Source organism: Cinclus cinclus, chromosome 8 (genome assembly GCF_963662255.1).
Source record: "Cinclus cinclus chromosome 8, bCinCin1.1, whole genome shotgun sequence".
NCBI classification, from domain to species: domain Eukaryota; kingdom Metazoa; phylum Chordata; class Aves; order Passeriformes; family Cinclidae; genus Cinclus; species Cinclus cinclus.
The window spans coordinates 10,128,941-10,151,881 of record NC_085053.1 but is presented as its reverse complement, the minus strand read 5'-3'; the positions used below and the strand labels follow the sequence as shown (position 1 = coordinate 10,151,881).

Sequence of the window (22,941 nt, the reverse complement as noted above, 5' to 3'; positions counted from 1 at the left end):
TGTCATTCTTGCATTCACCCTTCTGTAATGATACTGCCTGGAAGCTTCAAGGCCATTGATAAAAAATGCATGGATAAACATGGGAAATTATATTTTGGTACTAATTATTTCAGCACACATCAGATTTGACTCAGATTCTGAAATGGACTTTACAGCTCAAGCAACTGAAGGTAAATTCACTCTCCAACAACAGGAGTGTCTGAGTCACTAAGGACCACATTCATTTCAATATCAATAACAACACGCATGCACACACAGCCTGTATCAATCAAAGATATAAAAGCAGTGAGTGCACAACTAACATGCTTTGCTAGTTACATGAAAATATCAAAAGGTCTTATCCCCGTGATTTTAAACTTTTTTTTATATCAGTTTTTCCAGGAACAAAAAACTAAATTAAATATTTGAATCATCAATAAAAAACAAGTACATATTATTCTGGAATAGCTAAATTTTCATGAGTAAGTGTTCTTCTCATAGAACTTCCCTTAGACCACCATTAAGCATGAAAAAAATAAATGGGGTACAGAAAAAAAATAATAAATTGAAGGAGAGTCCAAAAGCTCCAAACAGAATGCTTAACTTCCTTTTCAGCAATGCAATTACAGATTTGATTATAGTAGCTCAGAAAGAGTTTAGCAGATTAGCACTAAGCTGGTGGACATTTAAATGGGCAGAAACTGATCAGCCCTCACCTCCTAACATATACAAAGGACAAACGCTGGGGTGTGATGTACCCAGACCTATCCATCAGTAATGCACCAACCATCTCAAACAATCTATGAGTTTAACAAGCTTACCCTAAAACAAATCTGTTTGCTCCTATTGTTCATTTCAGAATTCTATTCTCTGAGCATCTACAATTGTGCTGGCTTTGGCTGGGGTAGTTTTCTTCAGAAAAGGCAGTGTGAGGCAACCTATGGTTTGAATTTGTGCTGAAAACAGGGTTTGCTTGCACAATGTCAAGGCCTTTTCTGTTCCTGTACCTCCCTGCCAGTATGCTGGGGGTGCACAAGGAGCTGAGAGAGCACACAGCTGGGACAGCTGGCCCCAGGGGACAAAGGGATAAACCATTCCATACGACATCATGCTCAGGATATAAAGTGGGGTGGAGGAGGAGGAAGAAAGAATGTTTGGAGTGATGGCATTTGTCTCCCCAAGTCACCATTACAAACGATGGAGTCCTGCTTTCCTAAGGATGGCTGCACAGCAGACTGGCCAAGAAACGTGGTGAATGAATTCTCTCTTTTGCTCTACTTATATATACAGCTTTGTTGTAGCTGTTAAACTGTCCTCATCTCAACCCACGAGTCTTCTCACCTTCAGTGTTTTGTTCCTGGCTGGGGTTAAACCACAACAAGAATCTTCTACTTTTCAGTGTAAATTAGTTCATGGCCAGCTTCCATCCATTTAGAAACAGGAGCCTGCATAGTTCTTTTCCTTGTCTGCATTTATTTTCACACTACAGTTAAAGAGAGCAATCATACCCCTATTAACCTTCATTTTGTGAGGCTAAACAAGCCAAGTTCTTTTAGCTTCCTCTCATAAGAGACCAATTCCTCTGAGGCAGTACACCAGCTGCTTTACAGAAGTTCAGACAGGCAAGATCTAGGATATTTTCCTTGTCTATCTTGACATTTCATTTTTAATTGGCACATGGATTCATAACAAATGTACTCATTAAGAATCCTGAGGACTTGCTGTAATTCAATAATGTAGACAAGAGAAAGTGACATTCTAAAGAAATGCAAAATGCTTCGGAGTATAATTATGGATTATTTGTGACAGAAACAGCATAGAACCTCTATGCATTCATGATTAAAATGTGAAATATGTTAAGCATTTAGAGACACTGCCATTGGAATGCACATAGCTGCAGTACTGACAATAACTGACAATTGCAGAAAACTTGTGGAAACATCTGGCACAAAAACATTACTCATCAACATGTTAAAAAGAGGGTAAAGTTCCAACACAAAGGACAAGATCAGGATTTCATCCATGTATTATTAATGCTAAAAATCCCATTGGCTTCCATTAAGTTAGATTTCCACATGACAAACTATTTATCAGGAAACTTTCTAATTTAAAGATAAGAAAGAGTCTGGTAGTTTCCAACATTGGAATCAAAGACCAGACTTATCCACTTATGACACCAATAAATAGCTAAAATTTATTTCACTTGAAAACCAAGAAAAATGCCCAGATTCCTAGAAAAGTCTTCATAGCCAGGCTCTGGGTCATAGAACTAACATAAATTGATGATCTAAATTGTAGCTTATGAAAAAAACAGAAAGCATGATAGAGTCAAGATTTAGAAAGTACCAATTAGGTTACATTATAGAAGAAATAAAACCTTTCATAAACCATTTGAGTATTTCATCTGATAATTATGAGTCAAGGAAGGAGGTGACAACTTAGAAATAACATAGTAAGTTAGAATATCCATTATATAAGAAAAAAAAAGTAAACTACTTGTATTCCTTACAGCAGCTCTGCATTTCCAAACAATACTGAATGACCCTCAGAGTTTTATGCAGAGATTCAAAAATGTTATTTTTTGCTAACAACATGCATAATGCATGCCCTATTACGACCTCTATCTGTCAAAATTGATTCCAGCACCCGTTATTTCCAAGCAAAGCAAAATGTGGCTTACACTTTGGGCAGTGATCACTCTAACATACAAAATAATGATACAGCAAATAGGAGAGCAGGGTTTAAAGGCGAATTTGTGGATAAACTTTCTACTGTTAGAAAGACATGAAACACCTTGGTCTGAATTAAACATCATAGTTAATATGAAGATTTTCTTTTTCTCTATGAAAAATATAGCCTAGTCACCACATATTTATAACCTGATTTAAAAAAAAAAAAAAAATCCTAATGTAATGGAATAAAGCCTCCTGATTTCAGGAGGCTTCAAATCTGAAACAGAATTTTAGACTATCTGACAAAGCCACATCCTGATGTTTCTAGAATATCAATAAAATAACACTGCCTTTTGTCTAGGAAATTACAAAGGCTCACTAATTCTGTCCTTTCTTTCACCACAACAGCATTTTGGGTGTCTGTTTGGAACCTCTGGACTTGCTTTGACCCTTTTTGGTTTGTATCTTTGCAGCTACAAGCATAGGGAATGCAATTCTGCTAAGAAACAACCTGACACTGAGTGATTGATAAGCCTTCCATAGGAAAGACAGGGAGGAATATTCCACCCAAAATATCTGAGCAGGTACATCTCCATACATCTTCATACCCCAACCAGGAAGTCAGGGCTAAATAACTCATGGCAGTGTCTCATGGGATTGAATGTCTGAACAGTGGCCCACTGTGTCATGGATAATTTTAACAGCTGAAACTTAAGAGACACAGGCAAAGGGAACTCAAATTGAAAGAAAAAAATAGTATTTACACCTTGGTAAGTAAAATTACACTCTGAAGGTTTCTGATCAGGAAGCATAACTACAAATAATAAAGTAACAAGCAGTTGTGATAGAAAAACAGATGGGTTGATAAGGACAGCAGTGTGAAGAACAGGTGGAACTGTTATACCCACAATCTGAGCATCCATGACACAAAATCGCCAGCTTTGTCATGTTTTTTGGCAACATCATCTAGGTCCAACACTAATATTAAAAGCTAGTTAAAGGAAACCTCTAATCTGAGCATGGGCTATATGAAAACAAAGTCCTTAGGCATTCTCTGTACATTCTTCCAATCAGCTCTGCTAAGTTCATGGTTGAAAATTCCTGTTCTAATAATTTTATTGCAGAGTAAACCATAAACTTGGTTCTCCTCTCTTGCATTTATCAGGAGAGCAGTTTCCCAACTTCTCATCAGTGTCATCTATCTCCACAACCAGCAGAAGTCAGTGGCTCTGTTACTGCCAAGGCGAAACTTGTCTAGAAGCCCTGCTCAGCTGATGAGATATGAGGAAAGCAATACTACTAGTCACTTAAAAAAGCCCACTTACATTCAGTTTCTGAGATGGTCTACTAATGCCTCAAAAGAGACTAGGTTGGGATGGGATTTCTTAACTTTTAGCCAAGTACTTATAACACAAACTACAGAACTCACATACATGCAAGGTGCCAGTACAGTCTATTAAAAACACTCTTAAGAGTGGCAGTGATTTAAATAATTACTATTGGACAAAATTAACACAATTAGTAAGTACACAGACATACCTCAAAGATATTTTAATTGAGCTTTTAATTCTCCCAGTTTTTAGTCATTATTTTTGCATGTCACTGTAATTAGAAGGTCTAATTTTAGATACTGCTTTTAAGCCTTATATTCATAAAATCATAGAATAGGCTGAGTTGGAAAGAACTTTAATGATCATCTCATTGCAACCTTCCTGCCATGGGCAGAGATACTTTCCATCAGACCAGGATGCTCACAGCCCCATCCAACCTGGCCTTGGAGACTTCCAGGGATGGGGCATTCACAGCTTCTCTGGGTAACCTGTGCCAGTGCCTCACCACCCTCACAGTCAAGAACTGCTTCCTAACCACACCTTCCCCCTTGCAGTTTAAAGCCAAGGTGGCTGAAATGCTGACAGTGCCTGAAATTCAGGAACATTCCACTTGTCTTCTCTTTAACTGCTCTGCCTTTGCATACTATTCAGTTAAGTCTTACTACTGGCATATGACCAACCCCAACTCTGGAGCTTGCCACTTAATTTTGAAGTCAAAAACCTACACAGGGCTGATTATTAGAACATTTATCAGCTAACATGAGCCTTAACTGTTAAATTTCTGCTTACAGAAGTAAAGCAGCCCTTTCATAAACAGAAAATTTGCAAGCAGTGGAGCAATACGGGGGAAGGATGGGGGAGCAAAATATTCTTCACTATCTCAAAATTCAGATGACAGATCTGTAGTGCACTCCAAACCACATCTGATAAACATTCACATTTCTCTTCCATCAAAACAGAAGATTTAAAGACTGTCATCCTCCAGAACACATACAACTACTGGAAAATAAATCTTTTTTGTCACAGTCCTAACCATGCTTTCTGTCACTGTCCTCCCTCTCTTCCAACAACTATTTCCTTCCTAAAAACCTTACTGAAACAGGATTTGGGGTTCCCTCAATCCTTAACTACCTGTCAAATCTACAGTTTTTCAAAGATTCAATTTTCCCACCATTTCTCCTTAATGCTGCATATAGAAAATGTATTCTTGGCAGAGACCTCTGCAGAAATGGTCAACCATCAACCAAAATGAAGATACGTGGGAGGAAAGAAATCTGTCTGTTAACAGTCTGATCAACAACTTGCTATAAGAAACAGAAAAACACCACAACTCAGGAAGTCCCTGTGCTTCCCCAGGTTTTGTAGATCTGATCATTAGCAAAAAGCCCCCTGACAAGTGGCTGTATCTCCATTTTCTACTTAAGATCCACACAAAACTTGGACCTACACTGCAGATCATAGCAGGAGTTCATTGCAAGGAAAATAAACAAGACTAGCAATGTTATTCAATTTATAAGACTGCACTTCTGAAACTGTATGAGTTCTGTTATATTTCTACACATTTATTTGCTTTTATATCACAGTAGTTTTGGTGCTTAAGAACCAATGCTTAGACAAATGGACATCTTTCCCTGCTCTGAACGTCGCTATGTGGCTTCATCCAAATGCTTTTGTCAGCAAAGATTTTTTGAAATAACTTTGTTTAGTAACAATAAGAGCAACATTAATAAAATTAGCAGCATTGGAATATGGACAATCACTCCTCCCTCTCAGTAGGAGCTTTAAGTTTCCAGGTTTTCCAAAGCAAGGTCAGCTTAGTGCTCCTATAAACACAGCACTTATTTTGATCAGAAATAAGAAATTTAGCCAAGAAAATCCAAAATACAAACTAAGTTTCAGAGTTTACTTTTTTTTTAAATTTAGAAAAATAACTCCAACAGAAAGCATTTTCTTATTTTACTCTTAGGCAGGGACAATTGGCACATCTTGACACTCATTTCAAGGAGGCTGGAAGCTCATCTCTGCAAGGAAAAAAGAAAACCTGGCACTACAGAAGTGCTTCTGAAGAGCCATGCTTTTAAACTTCAGAGGAGTAAGTTACAAGGGCTGCCTTTTGGGAAAGGAATGACCCTATTCTTATTTAGATGGCCTATGACCATTTACCTCTCATATGGGGGGTTCTGCTCATAACTCTCACAGATACACTCCTAAGGTTCCATTTACTTTTGTGCCTTGAGACAGAAGGAAAAGAAACTATGAAGATTTTGGGAAGTCAGGCAACAAAATGTTACAACACAAAATACAAACATCAGTGCACTAATTACACTGCTGAAAGAATCTACAAATGCCAGCCCAATCCCATCTGCACAGCAAGCAGTTTCATAAGCTGTATTTGCATCTTTCAAACAGTCTTCCCCTACAATACATATATTTGTCTTTGTAGACCCATATTAATTCAGAAAACCTGAACATGCCCTAGACTGAGAACTTCAGATTGCAAATGCAAGAAAGTATGTCTAAAATAACAGAAACTTCTTGGGCTATTCCACAATTATGTTTTCATTTTTATACTCAAACCCAGGTAGTTTCTCAAAAGAGAAAGAAGACTTTTTCCATGACTACACTGCAAGCAAGCAGAGAGCTGAGAAAGTCACTGACTTCCTAATGGTCATTGCCACATTACTTTTTGTGATTCATTAAGAGTGAAAACTATTTTTCCTTCACCGACAGGCTTTGGTTTCCTCTTCAGAGAAGGTTTTCCTCCAAACAAGTGTTAAGGACAAGCTCTTGTTGTTTTGTACAATTTTAACTTCAAATGTTTTTTTCAGGCAACTACTCCTTACTTGGAGTGACACAGGCAGCTATCCTTGTGAGATTTAGGGATTTTGGAATTGTCTGGATTGAAAAGTCTCAGCACTTTGAACAAGTGTTAGAAACGGCTGACTGTTAAATGTTTCATGGGAATAAACAACAAAGAATAATCAGGTTCAAAAACACAGTTTTGATTTGTTTTGACAAAGTAATGAAATCTCATACTTTTAATGTAGTCTAGGGGTGAATTAGGGATATAAGCTTTAAAAATCATGTTGCCTCAAAAGTAAGAAGCTTCATTTTTTTTTTAATTAAGCAAAATGTAGTTTTGGCATATGCATTAAAAAGTGTGGTACATGTGGTGCTGCTTTTTATAAAAGCACATGGTATGAAGATTAACCAGTGGTAATTATCACATCTTTTAATCTGATGCCACAGACAGGCATGGCATTCTAATTCATGTATTTGTTCAAACATGCACCTGCCCTGAGGGGCCAGCAACTTGCATTGGGCAGGTACTACAGATGAGCTCTGAAGGTGTGTCCAAACAGGAGATTACATGCAGCAAAAGGCTCTGAAAAACAGAGACAAATCTTGGAATACAGAAGTTCATTATTCCATGGAAGCAATTATTTGGAGCTATACTTTAAATACTAACTTACCCATGCCCAGGAATAATTCTGCAGCAATCAGTAAGAGGAAAAAAGGCTTGAAAACAGGAATCCCACTTTGGAAATGGAATTTAATACTGCAAGATGTCATGAATCTTTGTACAGGACCTAGGCATTTTTACTAGTGTTGAAAATTCACAGACTGAATAATTTTAAAAACAACACATAATCCATGGAAATACATAGCTATGCCACCTAGAATCTTTCACAGGTACCAAATTTTAAAACACACATTGCTGAAAATGTGCTGACATTTTATTCTTGAAGAATTGTAAAAATAAGAATTCAATTCTCTTTCATGCAATTTCTTTTATGTTCAGTATTGACTAATAGCATCTGCCTCTAAGATGAAAGGCCTTAGTCTCCCACTTCTGTTACTTACAAGAACTAAATTCTCCAGCAAGAGAAGCATTTCAAATTATTACATAACGTGAAAGGGAAGTGGCTGATGCCTGGCAAAGCAGGCAGGTCCCAGCACATAACAAATAATTTTGCCTGCACGCACCCTCTTCATAATGCTGTATAATCCTTCAGCTTTTCAAGTTAAACACTCTCATGATCTTACACTTCAAGCAATTTTTTTTTCTCCATGGCCTCTACCCTGATTACAGCAGATACCTCTTTTACTTCTTAACTGATAGTTCTTAGCACACATGCAAAAAAAATTCAGGCCTTATGCACCTTCTTTGCATGCAAGCATAAGTAGATAAATGTTGCCAAGAATTATGGCATTATATTAAAGCAACGAAAAGACACCATTGTTGTAGCTAAAACAAACCTGCTCTTAAAAATATGCCTGCTTATTTCTGGTCTCTACAGGCAAATAAATGTATTTCTTTGAGACAAAAAAGAACAAAACTTGTTTTCATTACAAAGTATTTGTGCTATAAAAGTAAAAAAGGATAAATGTGTATTTCACTGTTAACACCACAATGCAGTTGAATTTGTTTATCCCTAAATAGTATATACTTGGGATTTTGTTTCTATGCTGCACACTTTGCATATTTGAAGTATTGGCAATCTATGAAAACAAAAAGAAAATCCAAAAAGCCTCCAGCTTTCCCATGAATTTGTAGTATCCCTAGCCTCAATCAGCAGATAGATCTAAACAAAAGCATTCAGACTAAAATGAAATTATCTTATGTCAGCCTTTTTTTTTCTAGCACAACTAGTATACAAAAAGTTTTATACTATTCTGATACACTGTTTCTACATACTCACTTTTACTGAAGAAAAATATTTTCAATTTTTAGTAATTTTTTTCAAAATAGTTTACAAATTTAAGTAGATAATTTTCTATGTCTAAATATAAATAAGTTCTTAACTTGAAGATTGCTTACATGATGAATAAACAATAGGCTGCAAAAGGATCTTTTAAATGCAAAAATTAAAACATACAATAAAATAATCCATCACTTGACCTTTGTTGCAAAATCAAGACGTTATTGGTAAATTATCATAGGCAGTAAAGATGGCTATCAAGTTTAGTCCCTGTCAAGACATCAATGACAGTAATCACGTTGCATCTTAGATACATCTTCATTCCTGCCCTGTGAAAGAAACCATCATATATTCATCTGCACAATAGTGAAGGTTCTCCTTCCGTTTTCTCTTTCCAGTCTGAATGTGGGTAATGCACTCCAGCAAAGTGAGAGATTTGTTAAGACACAAACCCTACCCAAAAGCAATAAAGTATGTGGGTTGATATCCCAGCTAAGTCAGGATGACTTCTCTCACTTTTATCTCCTCACTGCAGCTGCCACCACTGTCTCCCATGACCAGTTTGCCATCATCAGACTGAAGTTACTTAGCCTGGTGATCCAGAGATTCAAAAGAAAGGCAGTAAGGGGACACCTTAATGTGAAAAAACACCACAGCTTGTGGCAACAGCCTGAAGTTACATCCAAGAATCACCAGAGATCAAACTGACACCAGCAGAACACCCAGACGTGGTTCTTTCTCCCAAAATATTGCCCTGACAAAGAATACACCTTAGACACTTAAATCCCAACACTGGCTCTTTGAGCTTAGTTGATCATTTGGTGTTTCTCAGGTGCCTGAGCCTTGTGCAGAGCAATACACACCATTTAAATTGCAGTGTTTGAATCAATACCACCAGAAATGGACAAATAACAGAACTGGCACACAGTGCACAGAAGTAGTCAGAGCTTTAAGTCCCTACCATTAAGCCTCATACTCTTTCCCTTTTCAGCCATTCTTGTCCCCATGATAAAGCAAAAAAGGGGAGGGTGAAAATTACAGGGCAACCTGTAGGGTCTTCTATAAAGAGGAAATAAAGAAAAAAACGTTGCAGAAGATATACCAGCATTAGGTGAATTCCAGTGTACCAAAATGATCCCTGTCAGTCACAAGAAGACTGCTACTGCCAGGAGTGTAATGTTGTGCTGGAAGGAAAGCTGTGATCCATACATGCAGCTCTGGTTACACCACATTTCATGCTATCTGTTGCTGTCAAACCCAATTAAGGAAAAAGTCCAAGAAAAGTAAAAAAGTCATAGTTTCTTGTCGGAGCTAAAAGACAGTGCCTCATGCTCTCCCACATGCCCTCTTCCAAACAGGCTGGTTAAACAATAACCTCTAAGGTTAACAGACTGAGGCACATTTTCAAGGCATCAGATAATGAAGTTACTTTTTAATTCCCTGTTGCACACTGAAGCTTAAGAAACAAAAGTTATAAGAAGAGCAAGACTGCACATGTCTTGTATTTATTTGCAGGTCAGCAAGAGCAGCAATGAGGGCTGAATTCCAAGTTCTTTCACTTAGCGCCTCAGAAAAGTACTTTACCTTTTTTTTCCTGGATAAACCATATCTAAGGGTTAAAACAACAGAATAAATTGATTCTACCGAAAAATCCATTGGATCAGGTTTTATAATGTCACTACTTGAAAATGCTAAGTACGAAATAAATTCAAACATTATATCGCTGAGCTGTTAATTATGATCTGCAAGCTATTTCTTAAAACAACTCAATAGCATAAAAATAGGTAGTTATATGTGAAGACAATTTTAAAGAAACTCAGGTGTAATCAGTAGATGTCTCAACACAAACATCTGACAGTTACACAAAGCAGACTGGTAAAATCTACTATAGAAACAGAATTTACAAGTATATGGATAATATAATATAATATAAAGACTGCAAATACTCTAAGAACAAGTCAGGGACATTGTTTAGAGTTCTTTAAAGCAGACAATGAAGAAGTATTATATATTAATGTGGATTAGCAAAATAATTTTAACAGGCTCACAATGAGGCTCTCGTCCAGCTTATATCACGTAAGAGGAAAAATTTTCCAACCCTGCCCCAATAAATAAACAACAAAAGGATAGAACATAAAAGGTTGGAACAACAGTATTTTTTTCAATTATAAGGCAGTGTCCAGAAGGGACACCCAAAGGAACTCATGCTTGACCCTTCCTTGTTCAAAAAATTAATAGTCACTATTAAAATTGGAGTAAGAGGGGATTAACTTTTGGAGAAGGCACAAAAGTATTTCTTTTAAGAGAACACTACTTGCAAAGGACTGAAGGAAGGTTTCATGACCAATAGGATTCAAAATCAGAAAACTCTGGCTGGAAGGATCTTTGAAGGCCATTTGGCCACACCTACATGAAAGACTCAAAGTAACCTATGGACTGAATACTCATACACAATGATGGAGTGTGAAACAGGTATCATGATAGAGACAAAATATCTCAGAGTAATTCCTACGTATTTTTTACAATCAGTTCTTCAATATCAAAATCTAACTCTGCTCTGTACCAACACTAAGAAATTTCTTGTGGCAGACACAGAACTAGAAATACTGACTACTCTTGGACCTAGAAGCATGCAAACAAGCCAACAGGATGGTCAGACATACAGAAGTCCTTCTGTATCAGAAGAATTAAGCAGATAATAGCTCTTTAGGCTAGAGGACATGTGACTGGAGGGGTTATGACAGACAACTCATGAGTGACATAACAGTGACCAGAGAAAAAAACACTCATTATTTCTTTATTTATTATTAATTTTTGAGATCCAAAATCATGCTAGCATCAAAGTAATAGGTAGCAGGTTAAAAGCAAACAAAAAGATGCGTTTTATTCACACAACTAATTATGACAGTGACAGTTAAAGGATGTTGTGAAGATTGTAGACTGGTTTAAAAAGTGCTAATGAAAATACATGGAAGGAAAATTAAGAGCTAACAAACGAATACACAAGGTAAGGTGGGAAGCACCACAGCACCTCACCCCAAATTCTGTCCTTCAGCATCCATTTAATTGGCTACTGTTGGAGGGATCCTGAGCTAGCTTGGCCTGCAGCTTAACTTAGCCTCATGGTTCACTTCTCTGGGAATCTCCAAGTGGTGAGCAGATTAAAAACTCTCCTGAAAACCAGCATCAGTTTCTCAGGCTCTTGCCTCTGGCCTCATACACCAAGTTTAAAACCTTCTTCAGGCAAAAAGCAGATGCAGTTCTGGGAGCTTCTCTTGGGTGAATTTTCAGCAGTCTTTTTTCTCCCATGGGATGGCTGTGTTCAATTTTACAGTGTTTCCCAAATTCTTTGTGTGAGAATTACTTTGAAGTAGTGATCAAATACTGATTTAGTTAAATTAATAAGCCACAAAAAAAGAAACCATATGCTTTAGAGTACTGCTAAAATTCAGTTACTTTTGACTATTTTTAATCATTCATTGCCTTATTATCTTTGTTTTGCCTTCTGAGAATTACAGCACCCAGAAGATTAAAATCAGATATGAAAATAGATGGGTAAATGCAATATGCGTCTTGAAGAAGAATAAGAGATTTTTAAGTCCCAATAAACTTTACCAAATACCAAGTGATTCCCTTCCACTTGCCAAGGTAAGTAAAGGCAGATTTGGGCCATATAGCTGCTGGCACAGGTCTCTTCTTTTTTTAAAAATAGTGCTTCACTGTTTTTGTGTTTCAAACACAAAACAGTTTGCTTTTTTGTTTCATTGATCATACTTTATGCCCATTTTGTCGACCTCAACTTCAACATTGCCTTTTTTCTTCCTGACAACTTCCTTGCAGTTGTGTCTAAATAGTGACATTTTGCTTAAATAGTTGATGTTGAATGTTTTTATGCAAAAAAAAAGGAGAGATTTTAAATCCACCTCAGTTTAAAGATCGTTAGTATATGGCTAAGCATGTATTAAACACAATTATTTCTCTAAGAGAAAAATAAAATATTAATTGCTTAAGATATAGAGAAAGTCCCAAAAACATATCCAATAACACAAAAGAGTTTAAATCACTCAACTACAAACTAATCTTGCAATCCAACCAGACAAAGATGAAAGAGTTTGACAAAATAAATACATTTCACCCTTTGGCATCTGGGTCTTCTGATGTTTAATTAAAAGAAAAGGCTAAAGGCTATGTTCTTCTCTGAATGTTAGCTCACTGCTGAGATGCCAAGGGGACAGCACCTTTCAAATACCTCTCCCCAACAGGAATGTAAAAATAATTTTAATTTAAAATAAAGTAACCCAAATAAAAATCATTAAACTGCATTTGAAATGCTTCACTGGAAGACAAAACTCTGCTTCACCTTCCAGAAACACACTAGTGGAAAATTTCTTGGTGCAAAACATTAGACATGTCTTTTCTTGTAACACAACAAAAAGGGAATTCAATATTCTGTGAAGCAAAAAAGGCGAAGATCTTGAATGTAATACATATTTTTAATAAATATGTGAGATAATTTAATCTCACAAATTAGGCCACACAATTCATTTTATCTCTGAATTCACTGCTCTTGAGGCCCAGGTGAGAGAAGCTGTCCCATGATATGGAACCACAGAGAAATTCACTGGCTCTGGTCTCAAACACCAACCCCATCGCAGCCACTTGATGTAAAACGTGCTTGAACAAGTCTATCAATACCAAGAGATGGTCAGGTTAGAGCTGCAATCAAAGTCCCTCAAAGAACTCCAGGATTCCATGCTGGGTCAGTAAGCAGCATCACATCCCTCCTGCCCAGGAATGTTCTCTTTGCAGCGAGTGTGCTCCCAGCTGCCCTGTTAAACCCCTTCTGACCTGCAATTCCTCTGCTCCACAAAGATTCCTAGAGACATGGATACATTATAGGTACCTTGAACAAAGTGTTTAGATGCAGTGTAGAGAAGGAAAAAGTGCCCACAGCTGAATAAAACCCAGTCAAAAGTTAAACGTGTGTCACATATATGTAAAATCAAACCTTGTTTTCGGTTCTGTAGCTTGCTTAAAACATTACAATGCAGTGATGTCTTAAGTTACTCATTAAATCTAACACTCCACAAACATTATAAAAGACCTCCAACTTTGTCAAACAACTATTTATTCACTGGAGGAAGTTTCATAAAATATTTCTCTTTGCTCCAGTATCCCTTCTGGCCTTCCTCAATTTAATTTAGTCACACTCATTTTGTCCAGCCATTAAAACACATCATTATGTTCCATGTTAACAGTGTCTAAGGCTGGAAAGAATGCCACATGTATATTCTAGTACTTGAGGGATTGCTATTCAGTCTTACATTTTATTTACAGGAAATATTATTAAATAACAGCATTAAATGTATATGAAAAACACCTATCAATGTATTTCTTGATTCTATACACAGGAATTCCTTTACCGAAATGATGCTACTTGGTCTAATTCATCCTGATGAAGACAACCCTAACAAAGAGATACTATCAATTAATAAAGAGATACTATCAATGACATCAGTCAACTCCTCATGAAATATTGGATGCTTGTTTAATGCCTTTTTTTGTTTTGTTTTTTTTGGTAGACCCTTTTCTGTGGCTTAAATACAAGATACATTCTTGTTCTCAACACTGATACTGGCAGCCAGTTAGTCATTACTGGGCCACCTAAACCACAGCCAGAATCCCAGGTAGCTGCTGCCACTGTTGAAGTGGAGAAATAAATTCCTGAATGCCTGTTTTCAGCACTGGGCTTCATGCTGCAGAAGGTTATCTTTTCTCATCCATGAAATTGGGTATTCTCTGTACTAGGCTGAATGAGAAAGACAACAGTCAATCAGGACTACTAAGGATGCACCTGGATAGCTTAATAAAACAAGAAAATGTGCAACATGCTCCAAATTCTTAGTTAAAGAGTAGTTTTATCTATAACAACTGCACACTTGGCAAAGTATTATCTGCTGGTTGGGATATCCCAGCATTTGAGTTTGAGCCAGATTTTGCTTTTGGCTGGGCACACATTTGGAGTAGCACTGAAATGGAACTCAGAGTTAGACTTACATATCATAGAGCACACTGTGCAAGAACTTGTTGAAATATCTCACAGTCTAGCATGCTTCATTCTTAACTGAAAAAATGCCAGTATGACCCTATCCCCTAATTTTTACTCCAAAGACAAGACGCAAACACTACCACACGACACAAACTCCTGAATGTTGTATCACTGCTTACTAATCACACATATAACAATGACACAACCTAGTAAAAAGATTCCAAAACCCAATTTCAACAAAATACGAAGCACAAAGTAGCTTATTTCCCATAATAGCTAATGAAAAAAAACACATCTCCAGTATTGTACTTCTCCCTACACAGACTGTTGTTTGTTTAATTCATATACTTCAGGCCATAAACCCACTGACTCTCTTCAGATCCTGAGGGGTTTTAATAATCTGTGTAAAACCAATAATAAAGGACTCACAAAGCAATTATGGACCAGACACATACCAGGAATACAAATACCTCTTTTTAGAATTATTATTTGAACTTTGAATTCCTGGGCTGAAAAATACATTTGCCCAAGCTATTGCACTGTATACGTGACTTGCTGGCATTATGTCCCTCTATCCCATAAAAGTCAGACAATATTTTACTTTCTGTGAAGGGAAAAATATTGGTTCTGGCCCTCAGTTCAGAACTGAGGTTTTCTAATCTTTAATCCTTGCTTATAAAGAAATCAGCTGTTTAAGAAGTCAGAACATGCTCAGCAGTGATCTTGCACAGATCAGATTTTGAGTCTAATCTACAATGAATCTTGACTATAAGGCTCCTAGTATTCTATTTTTACCAAGTTCATCCTTCTGATATGAAATACACTTTCACACTTCAGAGATTAAAATTCCAGTGTTTATATTAGCAGAAGTGTTTAGGGTAAAACCAGTTTCAAAAACACTAAGCTGTGAATCTATCACATTTAGACTCTATACTGAAAAAAAAAAAGAAGACAATAAACATTCACTGTATTATTTCAATAGCTGAGAAAGACTGTAATTTTTACTCGTATTAAAATAAATACAAAATTATTCCCATTAAAAACATTGGTCAGAGAGCATCATCCTTCTCATGGATTCAATAAGAATTTGTGCTTATGAATATACATATGAATGCTTCATTTGTCATTTAAGCCAATAGTGCATTTTCCATGCTTAAACATATTCCCTACATGAGAATAAAATTTCATATAATAATTTCACATGCCCATCCTATGAAAAAACAGACACCAGTCTGATCATAAGCAGAATCATGTTGTTCTACAGCCACAGTTTATTTCATCAATGGCATTTATTATGTCCTGCTTAATCTAAAGAAAGGTTATTTAAAACCTGTCCCAATAAAACTTAGTAGATGAAGTAATTCAGGAGGCTCTCTGCAACTGAACTGCAGGCCTAGTTCACAGCATAAAGACAAAGCCATTTTTAGTAGGATTTCCAGTCTTTTCTTCACCTGTACAGTTTCTGCACACTTTTCTTGTTGTACACATGCTTTTCCCATGACTGCTTTCATTCCATGGGAATTTCTCTGCTTCATCATCCATTAATCATTTTTCCTTTTACCCTTCTTTCTTATTCAGCACAAAGCAAATCTCGAGGAGGGAACTGTCACTGTCAAAACTTTTAACCCAACTTCAAAGAAACACAAGTGAAAATGCCATAAACTAATTGCCTTTGGAGTTCTTCAGCTAGATAGGCTCCTTCATCAATGAGCTTTACCAGCAGGAAACAAGAAATTTTAATCCAGTATCTTCCCATTGTTTTTGTTTAGACCATCCTTCAACTTGTACTACTTCTCATCAAATTTAAATTATTTTTCATTCTGGGTTAAGCTGTGTCAACAGAAGTTGAATTTGACTCTAAGCATAAAAAAGCACCAATGCATTAACTTGACCGTGCTATTCATGACTCCTTACTAAAATAGCCAAGACACACGTAATAGAACAATCTTGACAAGTTGCAAACCAAAGTATTTGTATTTACTGATGATACCAAACTCCATTGGTTATTGATTCACAGCAAGTTTCTGCTCCCTAACCTAGCACCCATGCTTCAGCACCATCACATCAGTGGCTGCAGCACTGGTTGCAGCAGCAGCCCAAACCTTCTAAAGACAAAACAGTCTGGAGAGACAACCTTTTAACCACCTCTCAGCAAAAAGAGCATCCTGGTGCTCAGACTTCAGAATTTCTCATGTCAGTGCTTTTGGGAAGCTCTGAGGCTCAATGCAGTAATGTATGCCTGACATGACTGATCTCCAAGTGCTGCCCTCTGGATAGCATCTGTCTCTCAAGGCAATGTGCAATCTGATGAACAGTAGTACTTAGATTATGCAAAATAGATGCCAGGAGTTTACCAAAGATTTTAAAGGTTATACCTACCAAGTTAAAGGAGGACCCAGAATGTCTATCCTGACAAAATGCAAACCAAATGCTCATTTCATTTGAAAACCAACAGTGTATGTACAGAGCACATTAGTATGTAATATATTTCTCATGATTATTTATTTAAAACCTTTAAAATGTCAGAAGCAATTCTGTAAGAAGTCTTCTAGAGTCATCTCTCCAATAAAGTGACTTAAAGTTCATGCAAATGTTCTGCATTTCTTTTGGCTTTCAAAAATATTATGAGGACCAAGAACTTCACTCCATAACAAGATTACCCCAACAACTCAAGAACTGTTCTGTGTAGGTAAATGGACAAAGCAGGGGGCAAGCAGAACTGTATTTTGGGCATTGGCTACACACAGCTTTTAAACACCTACTTAATTCAACTACTTTTGGTGATTTCAATGGTACTTAGTCTTCAATAAGAACTACTTTTAAAGTATCCTTGTACAAAAAGATCCTGCAAATACCTCTATGAAACTTCAACAGCAAGTAAAATCACCAGTATACTCAAAAGGCTCTCAAGGCTAAATTACTTGACCTTCTATGACTCTAGCCCTATAAGGGCTATTCTTCAAGCACACAATTACACTCCACTGCAACGTGCACCAATGAATGGGAAGAACTCAGCCTTGCTAGCAAACACTTGGAAGTAATCATCCCCTACTGCATTATTTAATTCCTACCCTTGATGTTTTCCCCTCTGACTGCAATAATTTTCAGAGTTACAGGGCGCTCATTTTTTTCTTTTATGACTGCAGTAGTCAGGACATACAGAACAATTTCTAGAACCATGAAGCAGGTTTATTTTGCTAGAGGGAACAAAGCGAGGATACGTGTTCCAAAACATGTCAAAGGTACGTGAGTAAGAAAGGTGTGGTCTCCTTCAGCTAGTTACAACATTTAGACTTTCCAAGCCAAGGCAGCTGCAATGCTAGTGGCACAACCAGCACTCCTACTTTTTGAAAAGTGCTTAGCTCTGCCAGGCTATAATGTGGTGTACAGAATTGCCATCCTGTTTAATGTTTAACTCAACCATTCTCAGATGTCCACATCTAGAAATATTTAATAATCCACAGCTTACTTTTATTCCAAATAATATCTGCATAACAAATCTCTGGTAATTAAACTATACAAGAAGCATAAAGGAACAAAATGTAATTACTGTAAAAAAATGACACTAAAAATATCACACAGTTACTCTGAAAAACATTGAATATTTTACACAGACACATAATGGGTCTCCAGAGGAAATGTTCACCCACTTGAGTACACAACCTATAACCAAGCATTTAATTTTTCTAAGGGCTGCTGCTGCCATGATTCCACAGAAGTATCTACTATAAACCAACAAGAAAAATAAAATCACTTTGAAAATCAATATAAAACTGCAATAGGTGTATGTCTTTCAGAAAGGTAACTCATACAGTTAAGCACCAAGCACCACTACAGTTAAGAGCTGAGAATACCCACAACCTGAAGACTTAGAATCTGAGCTTTATAAGCAACTGTCTGCTAATCATCCCTTAGTTATTTCTTTTAAAACTACAGAGTACAGTATAGGGTGGGTCATATTAACTGAAAGCCCAGAGGCATTTTGTTGTTCAAATAGAACCAGAGCTCTACTTAAAGAAAAAACAAGGAGGAAAAAAAAATTAAGAGTTCAACCAGCTGACCTTACCTTTGAAATCATAAACAGAGCAATCACTTTAGACCTTCATGACTTCAGCAGTCAAGTCCTCAGCATTGTGTGCATGGTAATAGAACTCACAATGCAACTTAACAAACCAAGTTACAGCTTTCTTACTCTTTTTATTTAATGTTTAAGTATTAAAGTCATGACACAAACCTGAGTCCACGTGTCTAGAGCTTCTTCTAATTCCATTTGTTCGTTTCTGCAAAGCAAAAATAAGAATCAAGGATATGAATAAACATGTTTTCATGGAGGCTCACTTAAATCCTTTCATTACCACAATCTACTAGGCAAAGCTGGTTTTCTTAAGTTATTTCCCCCAACTACCAAACACAATTATCTTTATCTTGTAGAAAGATCACACTTTGAAAAATATTCTTAGCAATGTTGATGACTTTTTCACATATCCTGTTTTTTCTGACACTAGGCTGAAAAAATCTCAGTCCACAGAAGGTTTGTTCATACATCAACATTTTTTGATACTAAGAACAATCGTCTTTTTTAATCATTTCTGAATAGGCTAGGGGAAAAACATGCAGTCTCGCATTATCTGCCCCAGATAACATCCACCAACATAAAAGTCAATGCCACTTGCATTGCTTTAAAAAGGTAGAAACTTTCAGTATTTCTACTTTAAACTGAAGCTAACTACAATTCCCTATGGAATGCTTAATTTTGGTTTGTTTTTTTTTTTCTGGGCAAGTACTTAAATTTATTTAGGAACTCATCTGTCTCTCTAAAATTGGAGGAACCAGAGTTTTGTGAAATCAGAAACTCTCTGACAAGACTCAGATTATTTCAATTTCTTTTCTATATTTTATACATTAAGGCACTTACTATGGATCCCTGGAAATTTCAATGTGAAATAATGCATATCTGTGAACGACTAATCTGCTTTTGCAAACTTGTTATATCTGGTAACTTGCATGATGGTTCATGCATTTATTTATTCTTTAATCAAACCAAGCAGAGAAAGGCATGTTGCATAACAAAGGGAGCAATTAGGTTGCCCTGATTTACTCGCCGTTGATATAAGCTGATGCAGGACACACACCAAGGCAAGCCAGAAAGCAGTAACCTGAGGCATAACCAAATTACCAAGCCCTGTAGCAGGCAAGCAAAATCAAAAGCTTGGTTTGAAAACAGCTTTCAAACTCTCAAGTCCTTGGTCATATTCTCTCTGTACCCCACAAGTCCAATTAAAGAAAGGATACAAGATTTGCTTCATCTGTAGTGGATAGAATAAAAATTTAAATCTGCTGCCACAATGAAGATAGTAGTACTGGATAAAAGCAAAATGCTCAATTATATCCTACATTGTTTTTTATAGATGGAAGCCATGTTACTGATACAGATTGATGCAGATTGGTGAGCAACCACAGATTTGCACAAGAAAGGGAAAGGGGCAGGACTCTGAAATATACAAAGGGAGACAGAGAAATGCTTAACTGGAATAAAAACAGAGGGACTGTGATAACTCAAGTCATATACACCAAAATATGGCTGGAAAACTGTTTTAAGGAAATAGTTTTTGATGGGTATGAAAAAATGCTCAATACCTTTAAACATACTGATTTACCAGTAGATTCTTTACTTTACTGGTATGAAAGTTAAATCCATGTTTTCCAAAATGACAGTTCCTCATCCATGCTTTTCTTTTGCACAAAGAGAATTAAAGCAGTCACTTAAATAGGAGTCTTGGTAAAAATTAATGTAATCCTGATCCTGATGTTTTGGATCAACTCAATAAGCAATAGCAAATCAATAGCTTCAGAAAGGAGGCCTTTTTTTTCCTAAGAAGAAAAAACAGTATACCTGTTTTTTCATCCAGACACAGTATGGTCACCACAGCTAGCTTTAGGAAGCCTTGTCCACTAAGCCCAGTAGATGACCTGCTCACAGCTCTCCAGCCTTGCCTGCCAGCTGCAGGACTGAAAAGGTATCAGGCAAACGGATCACACTGTGATTCCCAAAATTGAGAGTGCCCTTACTCAGCACATCTGTCAAGGCAGAGACACAAAAGGCTGGGCAGCACGTGGCCAGAGGCACAGCTGAGGATGCACTGAGGAGAACAGGCAGGGGCTGGGGATGGGCACAGGAAGCACACCCCTCTCCAATGCCGGAGCTCCCCCATCACCGCATGATTCCCCTGCAGGATCCCAGGAACAGGAGCCTGCCTGGGGCCCACATCCCTGGAGCTCACCAGAGGGTGCAGATCTGGCAGCCCCAGTGCTGCCTGGGGTTCCAGTGACACCCAAACAGCTCAAACACCAGAGAGCACAGACATGGTCAGCCCTGCACACAGCTACCCCTGCACCAGCCATGTCAGCAATAACATCCTCCCATTCTCCCTGTTAAGTGACAGCATCAAACACAGCCATGCTTATGGGAGAGCAGCAACATTTACACTCACATGCTGTTCATAACTGGCATGTCATTTAAGCAATTACTATAAACTTCTGATCTAAAATAGAGCTAGAAACTATCATGCTCTAGGTCTGAAGTGCTGCCTCTCCTCTGTCAGACGGGACAAAACCCAGCTGCTGTGCCCTCCTGTACAACAGTGAAGAGGCCCCAAGAGCTGGCCAAAAGAATAACCTTCCTAGGCTGACAGCAAGCTACACTGGGTGCATCACAGCAGCTGCTCTGTTCAGGTCCCACTCAAATGTTCTCTCCAGATTACATAAACTCATACCACAGGACACCTCTGCAACCATAGTCCTTTCACATGAAGAGGTAAACTCTGTCCTGTCAATCCATCACACCACAGTTCTCTGGCGTGGCAGAGAAAAAAAAAAAAAGAAAAAAAGAGAATACTTTTAACGCTACAGCCAGATTTTGTCTAGGTACAGTAAGGATCTAACCACCAGCTGTGAAACAATGTTTTCTTACCTGTTTCTTAAAAAAGCACTTCCACCCCTTTCAGGGCTCTCAGCACTGTCATTTTGCTGCAAGTTTAATTCACATTTTGAGCAGAAGACATTCATATTTAATCATGAGTACTCTGTTGCTTAGACAACTTCTACAGCACTCTAAAGAAATCTGTTTCCAAACCCAGAAGAAAAACGTACCTTCTCCATCAGCATGTACGCCGAGTAATAAGGAGCTCTTATGTCATCAACAAAACAAACATCACATGCCAAATAAAACGAATCCTTACCTCGTGTTTCACGTTGCCATGGTCTGAAACATAAGTAAAAATTGGCATTATTGTTGGTTGCAATCTGTGCACCTTTTCTAGAGCAATCTGAGCGTGTGCTGTTACAGAAAGCCCCGCTGCCTTCTTTAGCCACGGGAGCGGTGCAGCCGCCCCGAGCCCGGGCGCGCCGGGCGCTGTTGTGCAAACCCCGCCGCGCTCATTGGCCCCGCCGGGCTGCGCCCATGGCCGGGAACGGCTCCGGGAACGGCTCCGGGAACGGCTCCGGGAACGGCTCCGGGAACGGCTCCGGGAACGGCTCCGGGAACGGCTCCGGGAACGGCTCCGGGAACGGCTCCGGGAACGGCTCCGGGAACGGCTCCGACAGACGCTGCAGTTTATCAGCTCTGACTCCTTGGGAACTCAGAGCTACAATTCAGTGCAAGTCGAGCTCACACTTTTTTTTTCCCCCTCTGTCTTTCCAGCGTGACAAGGTGTATCAAGGTGTATCAAACCCTTCATACCTTTCGCTTCTAAGTGTTCTATGTTTCATGCTCAATATCGCATTGCATTGGTATACCAGAGACTAATGCCTCTGCTGCTTTATTTGATTTTACTACAAGTTTTGTGGTACTGCTTAAAAATTAGGGAAAATATCCTGTGGCACATCAGAAAGACTGAATAAAGCCAGTGACACTTTAGCACACACACACCACCAGACATCACAAAAGGCACAAAAGAAGATATCCTTTTTCCATGCCCTTTGAATGCCTAGTCTGATAGCAGGTATTTGGGCTATAGCACTCTGGATTTCGGGTGGGTGCCTTACCAAAGCTGTGTTTGCCCCTGTGTGCCTCACACTACACACGCTGCCGAGGCCCAGCACCAGCTGCACGGGCCTGGTCTCTGTACTTCAGAACACCAGACAACTTTTACTGCAATAACTTCTGACATACCCACAGTAAAACAGATAATAAACTTTAACTGCAAGTC

General features: G+C 38.0%; 1 protein-coding gene across 2 annotated transcripts in view; it reads right to left on the bottom strand.

The window, feature by feature from the left end:
* Window positions 1-22,941, bottom strand: part of VAV3 (vav guanine nucleotide exchange factor 3) — a 150,297-nt gene that overhangs the window by 31,021 nt on the left and 96,335 nt on the right. The window contains exons 18-19 of one of the 2 annotated variants that reach the window (XM_062497230.1): window positions 21,973-21,995; window positions 18,969-19,014 (exon numbers count right to left, since the gene is read on the bottom strand). In XM_062497230.1, the coding sequence (XP_062353214.1) occupies window positions 18,969-19,014; window positions 21,973-21,995 (69 nt within the window). Of the gene's footprint in view, window positions 1-18,968; window positions 19,015-19,890; window positions 19,917-21,972; window positions 21,996-22,941 lie in introns of both variants that reach the window. The other variant, XM_062497231.1, reaches the window with a different exon arrangement.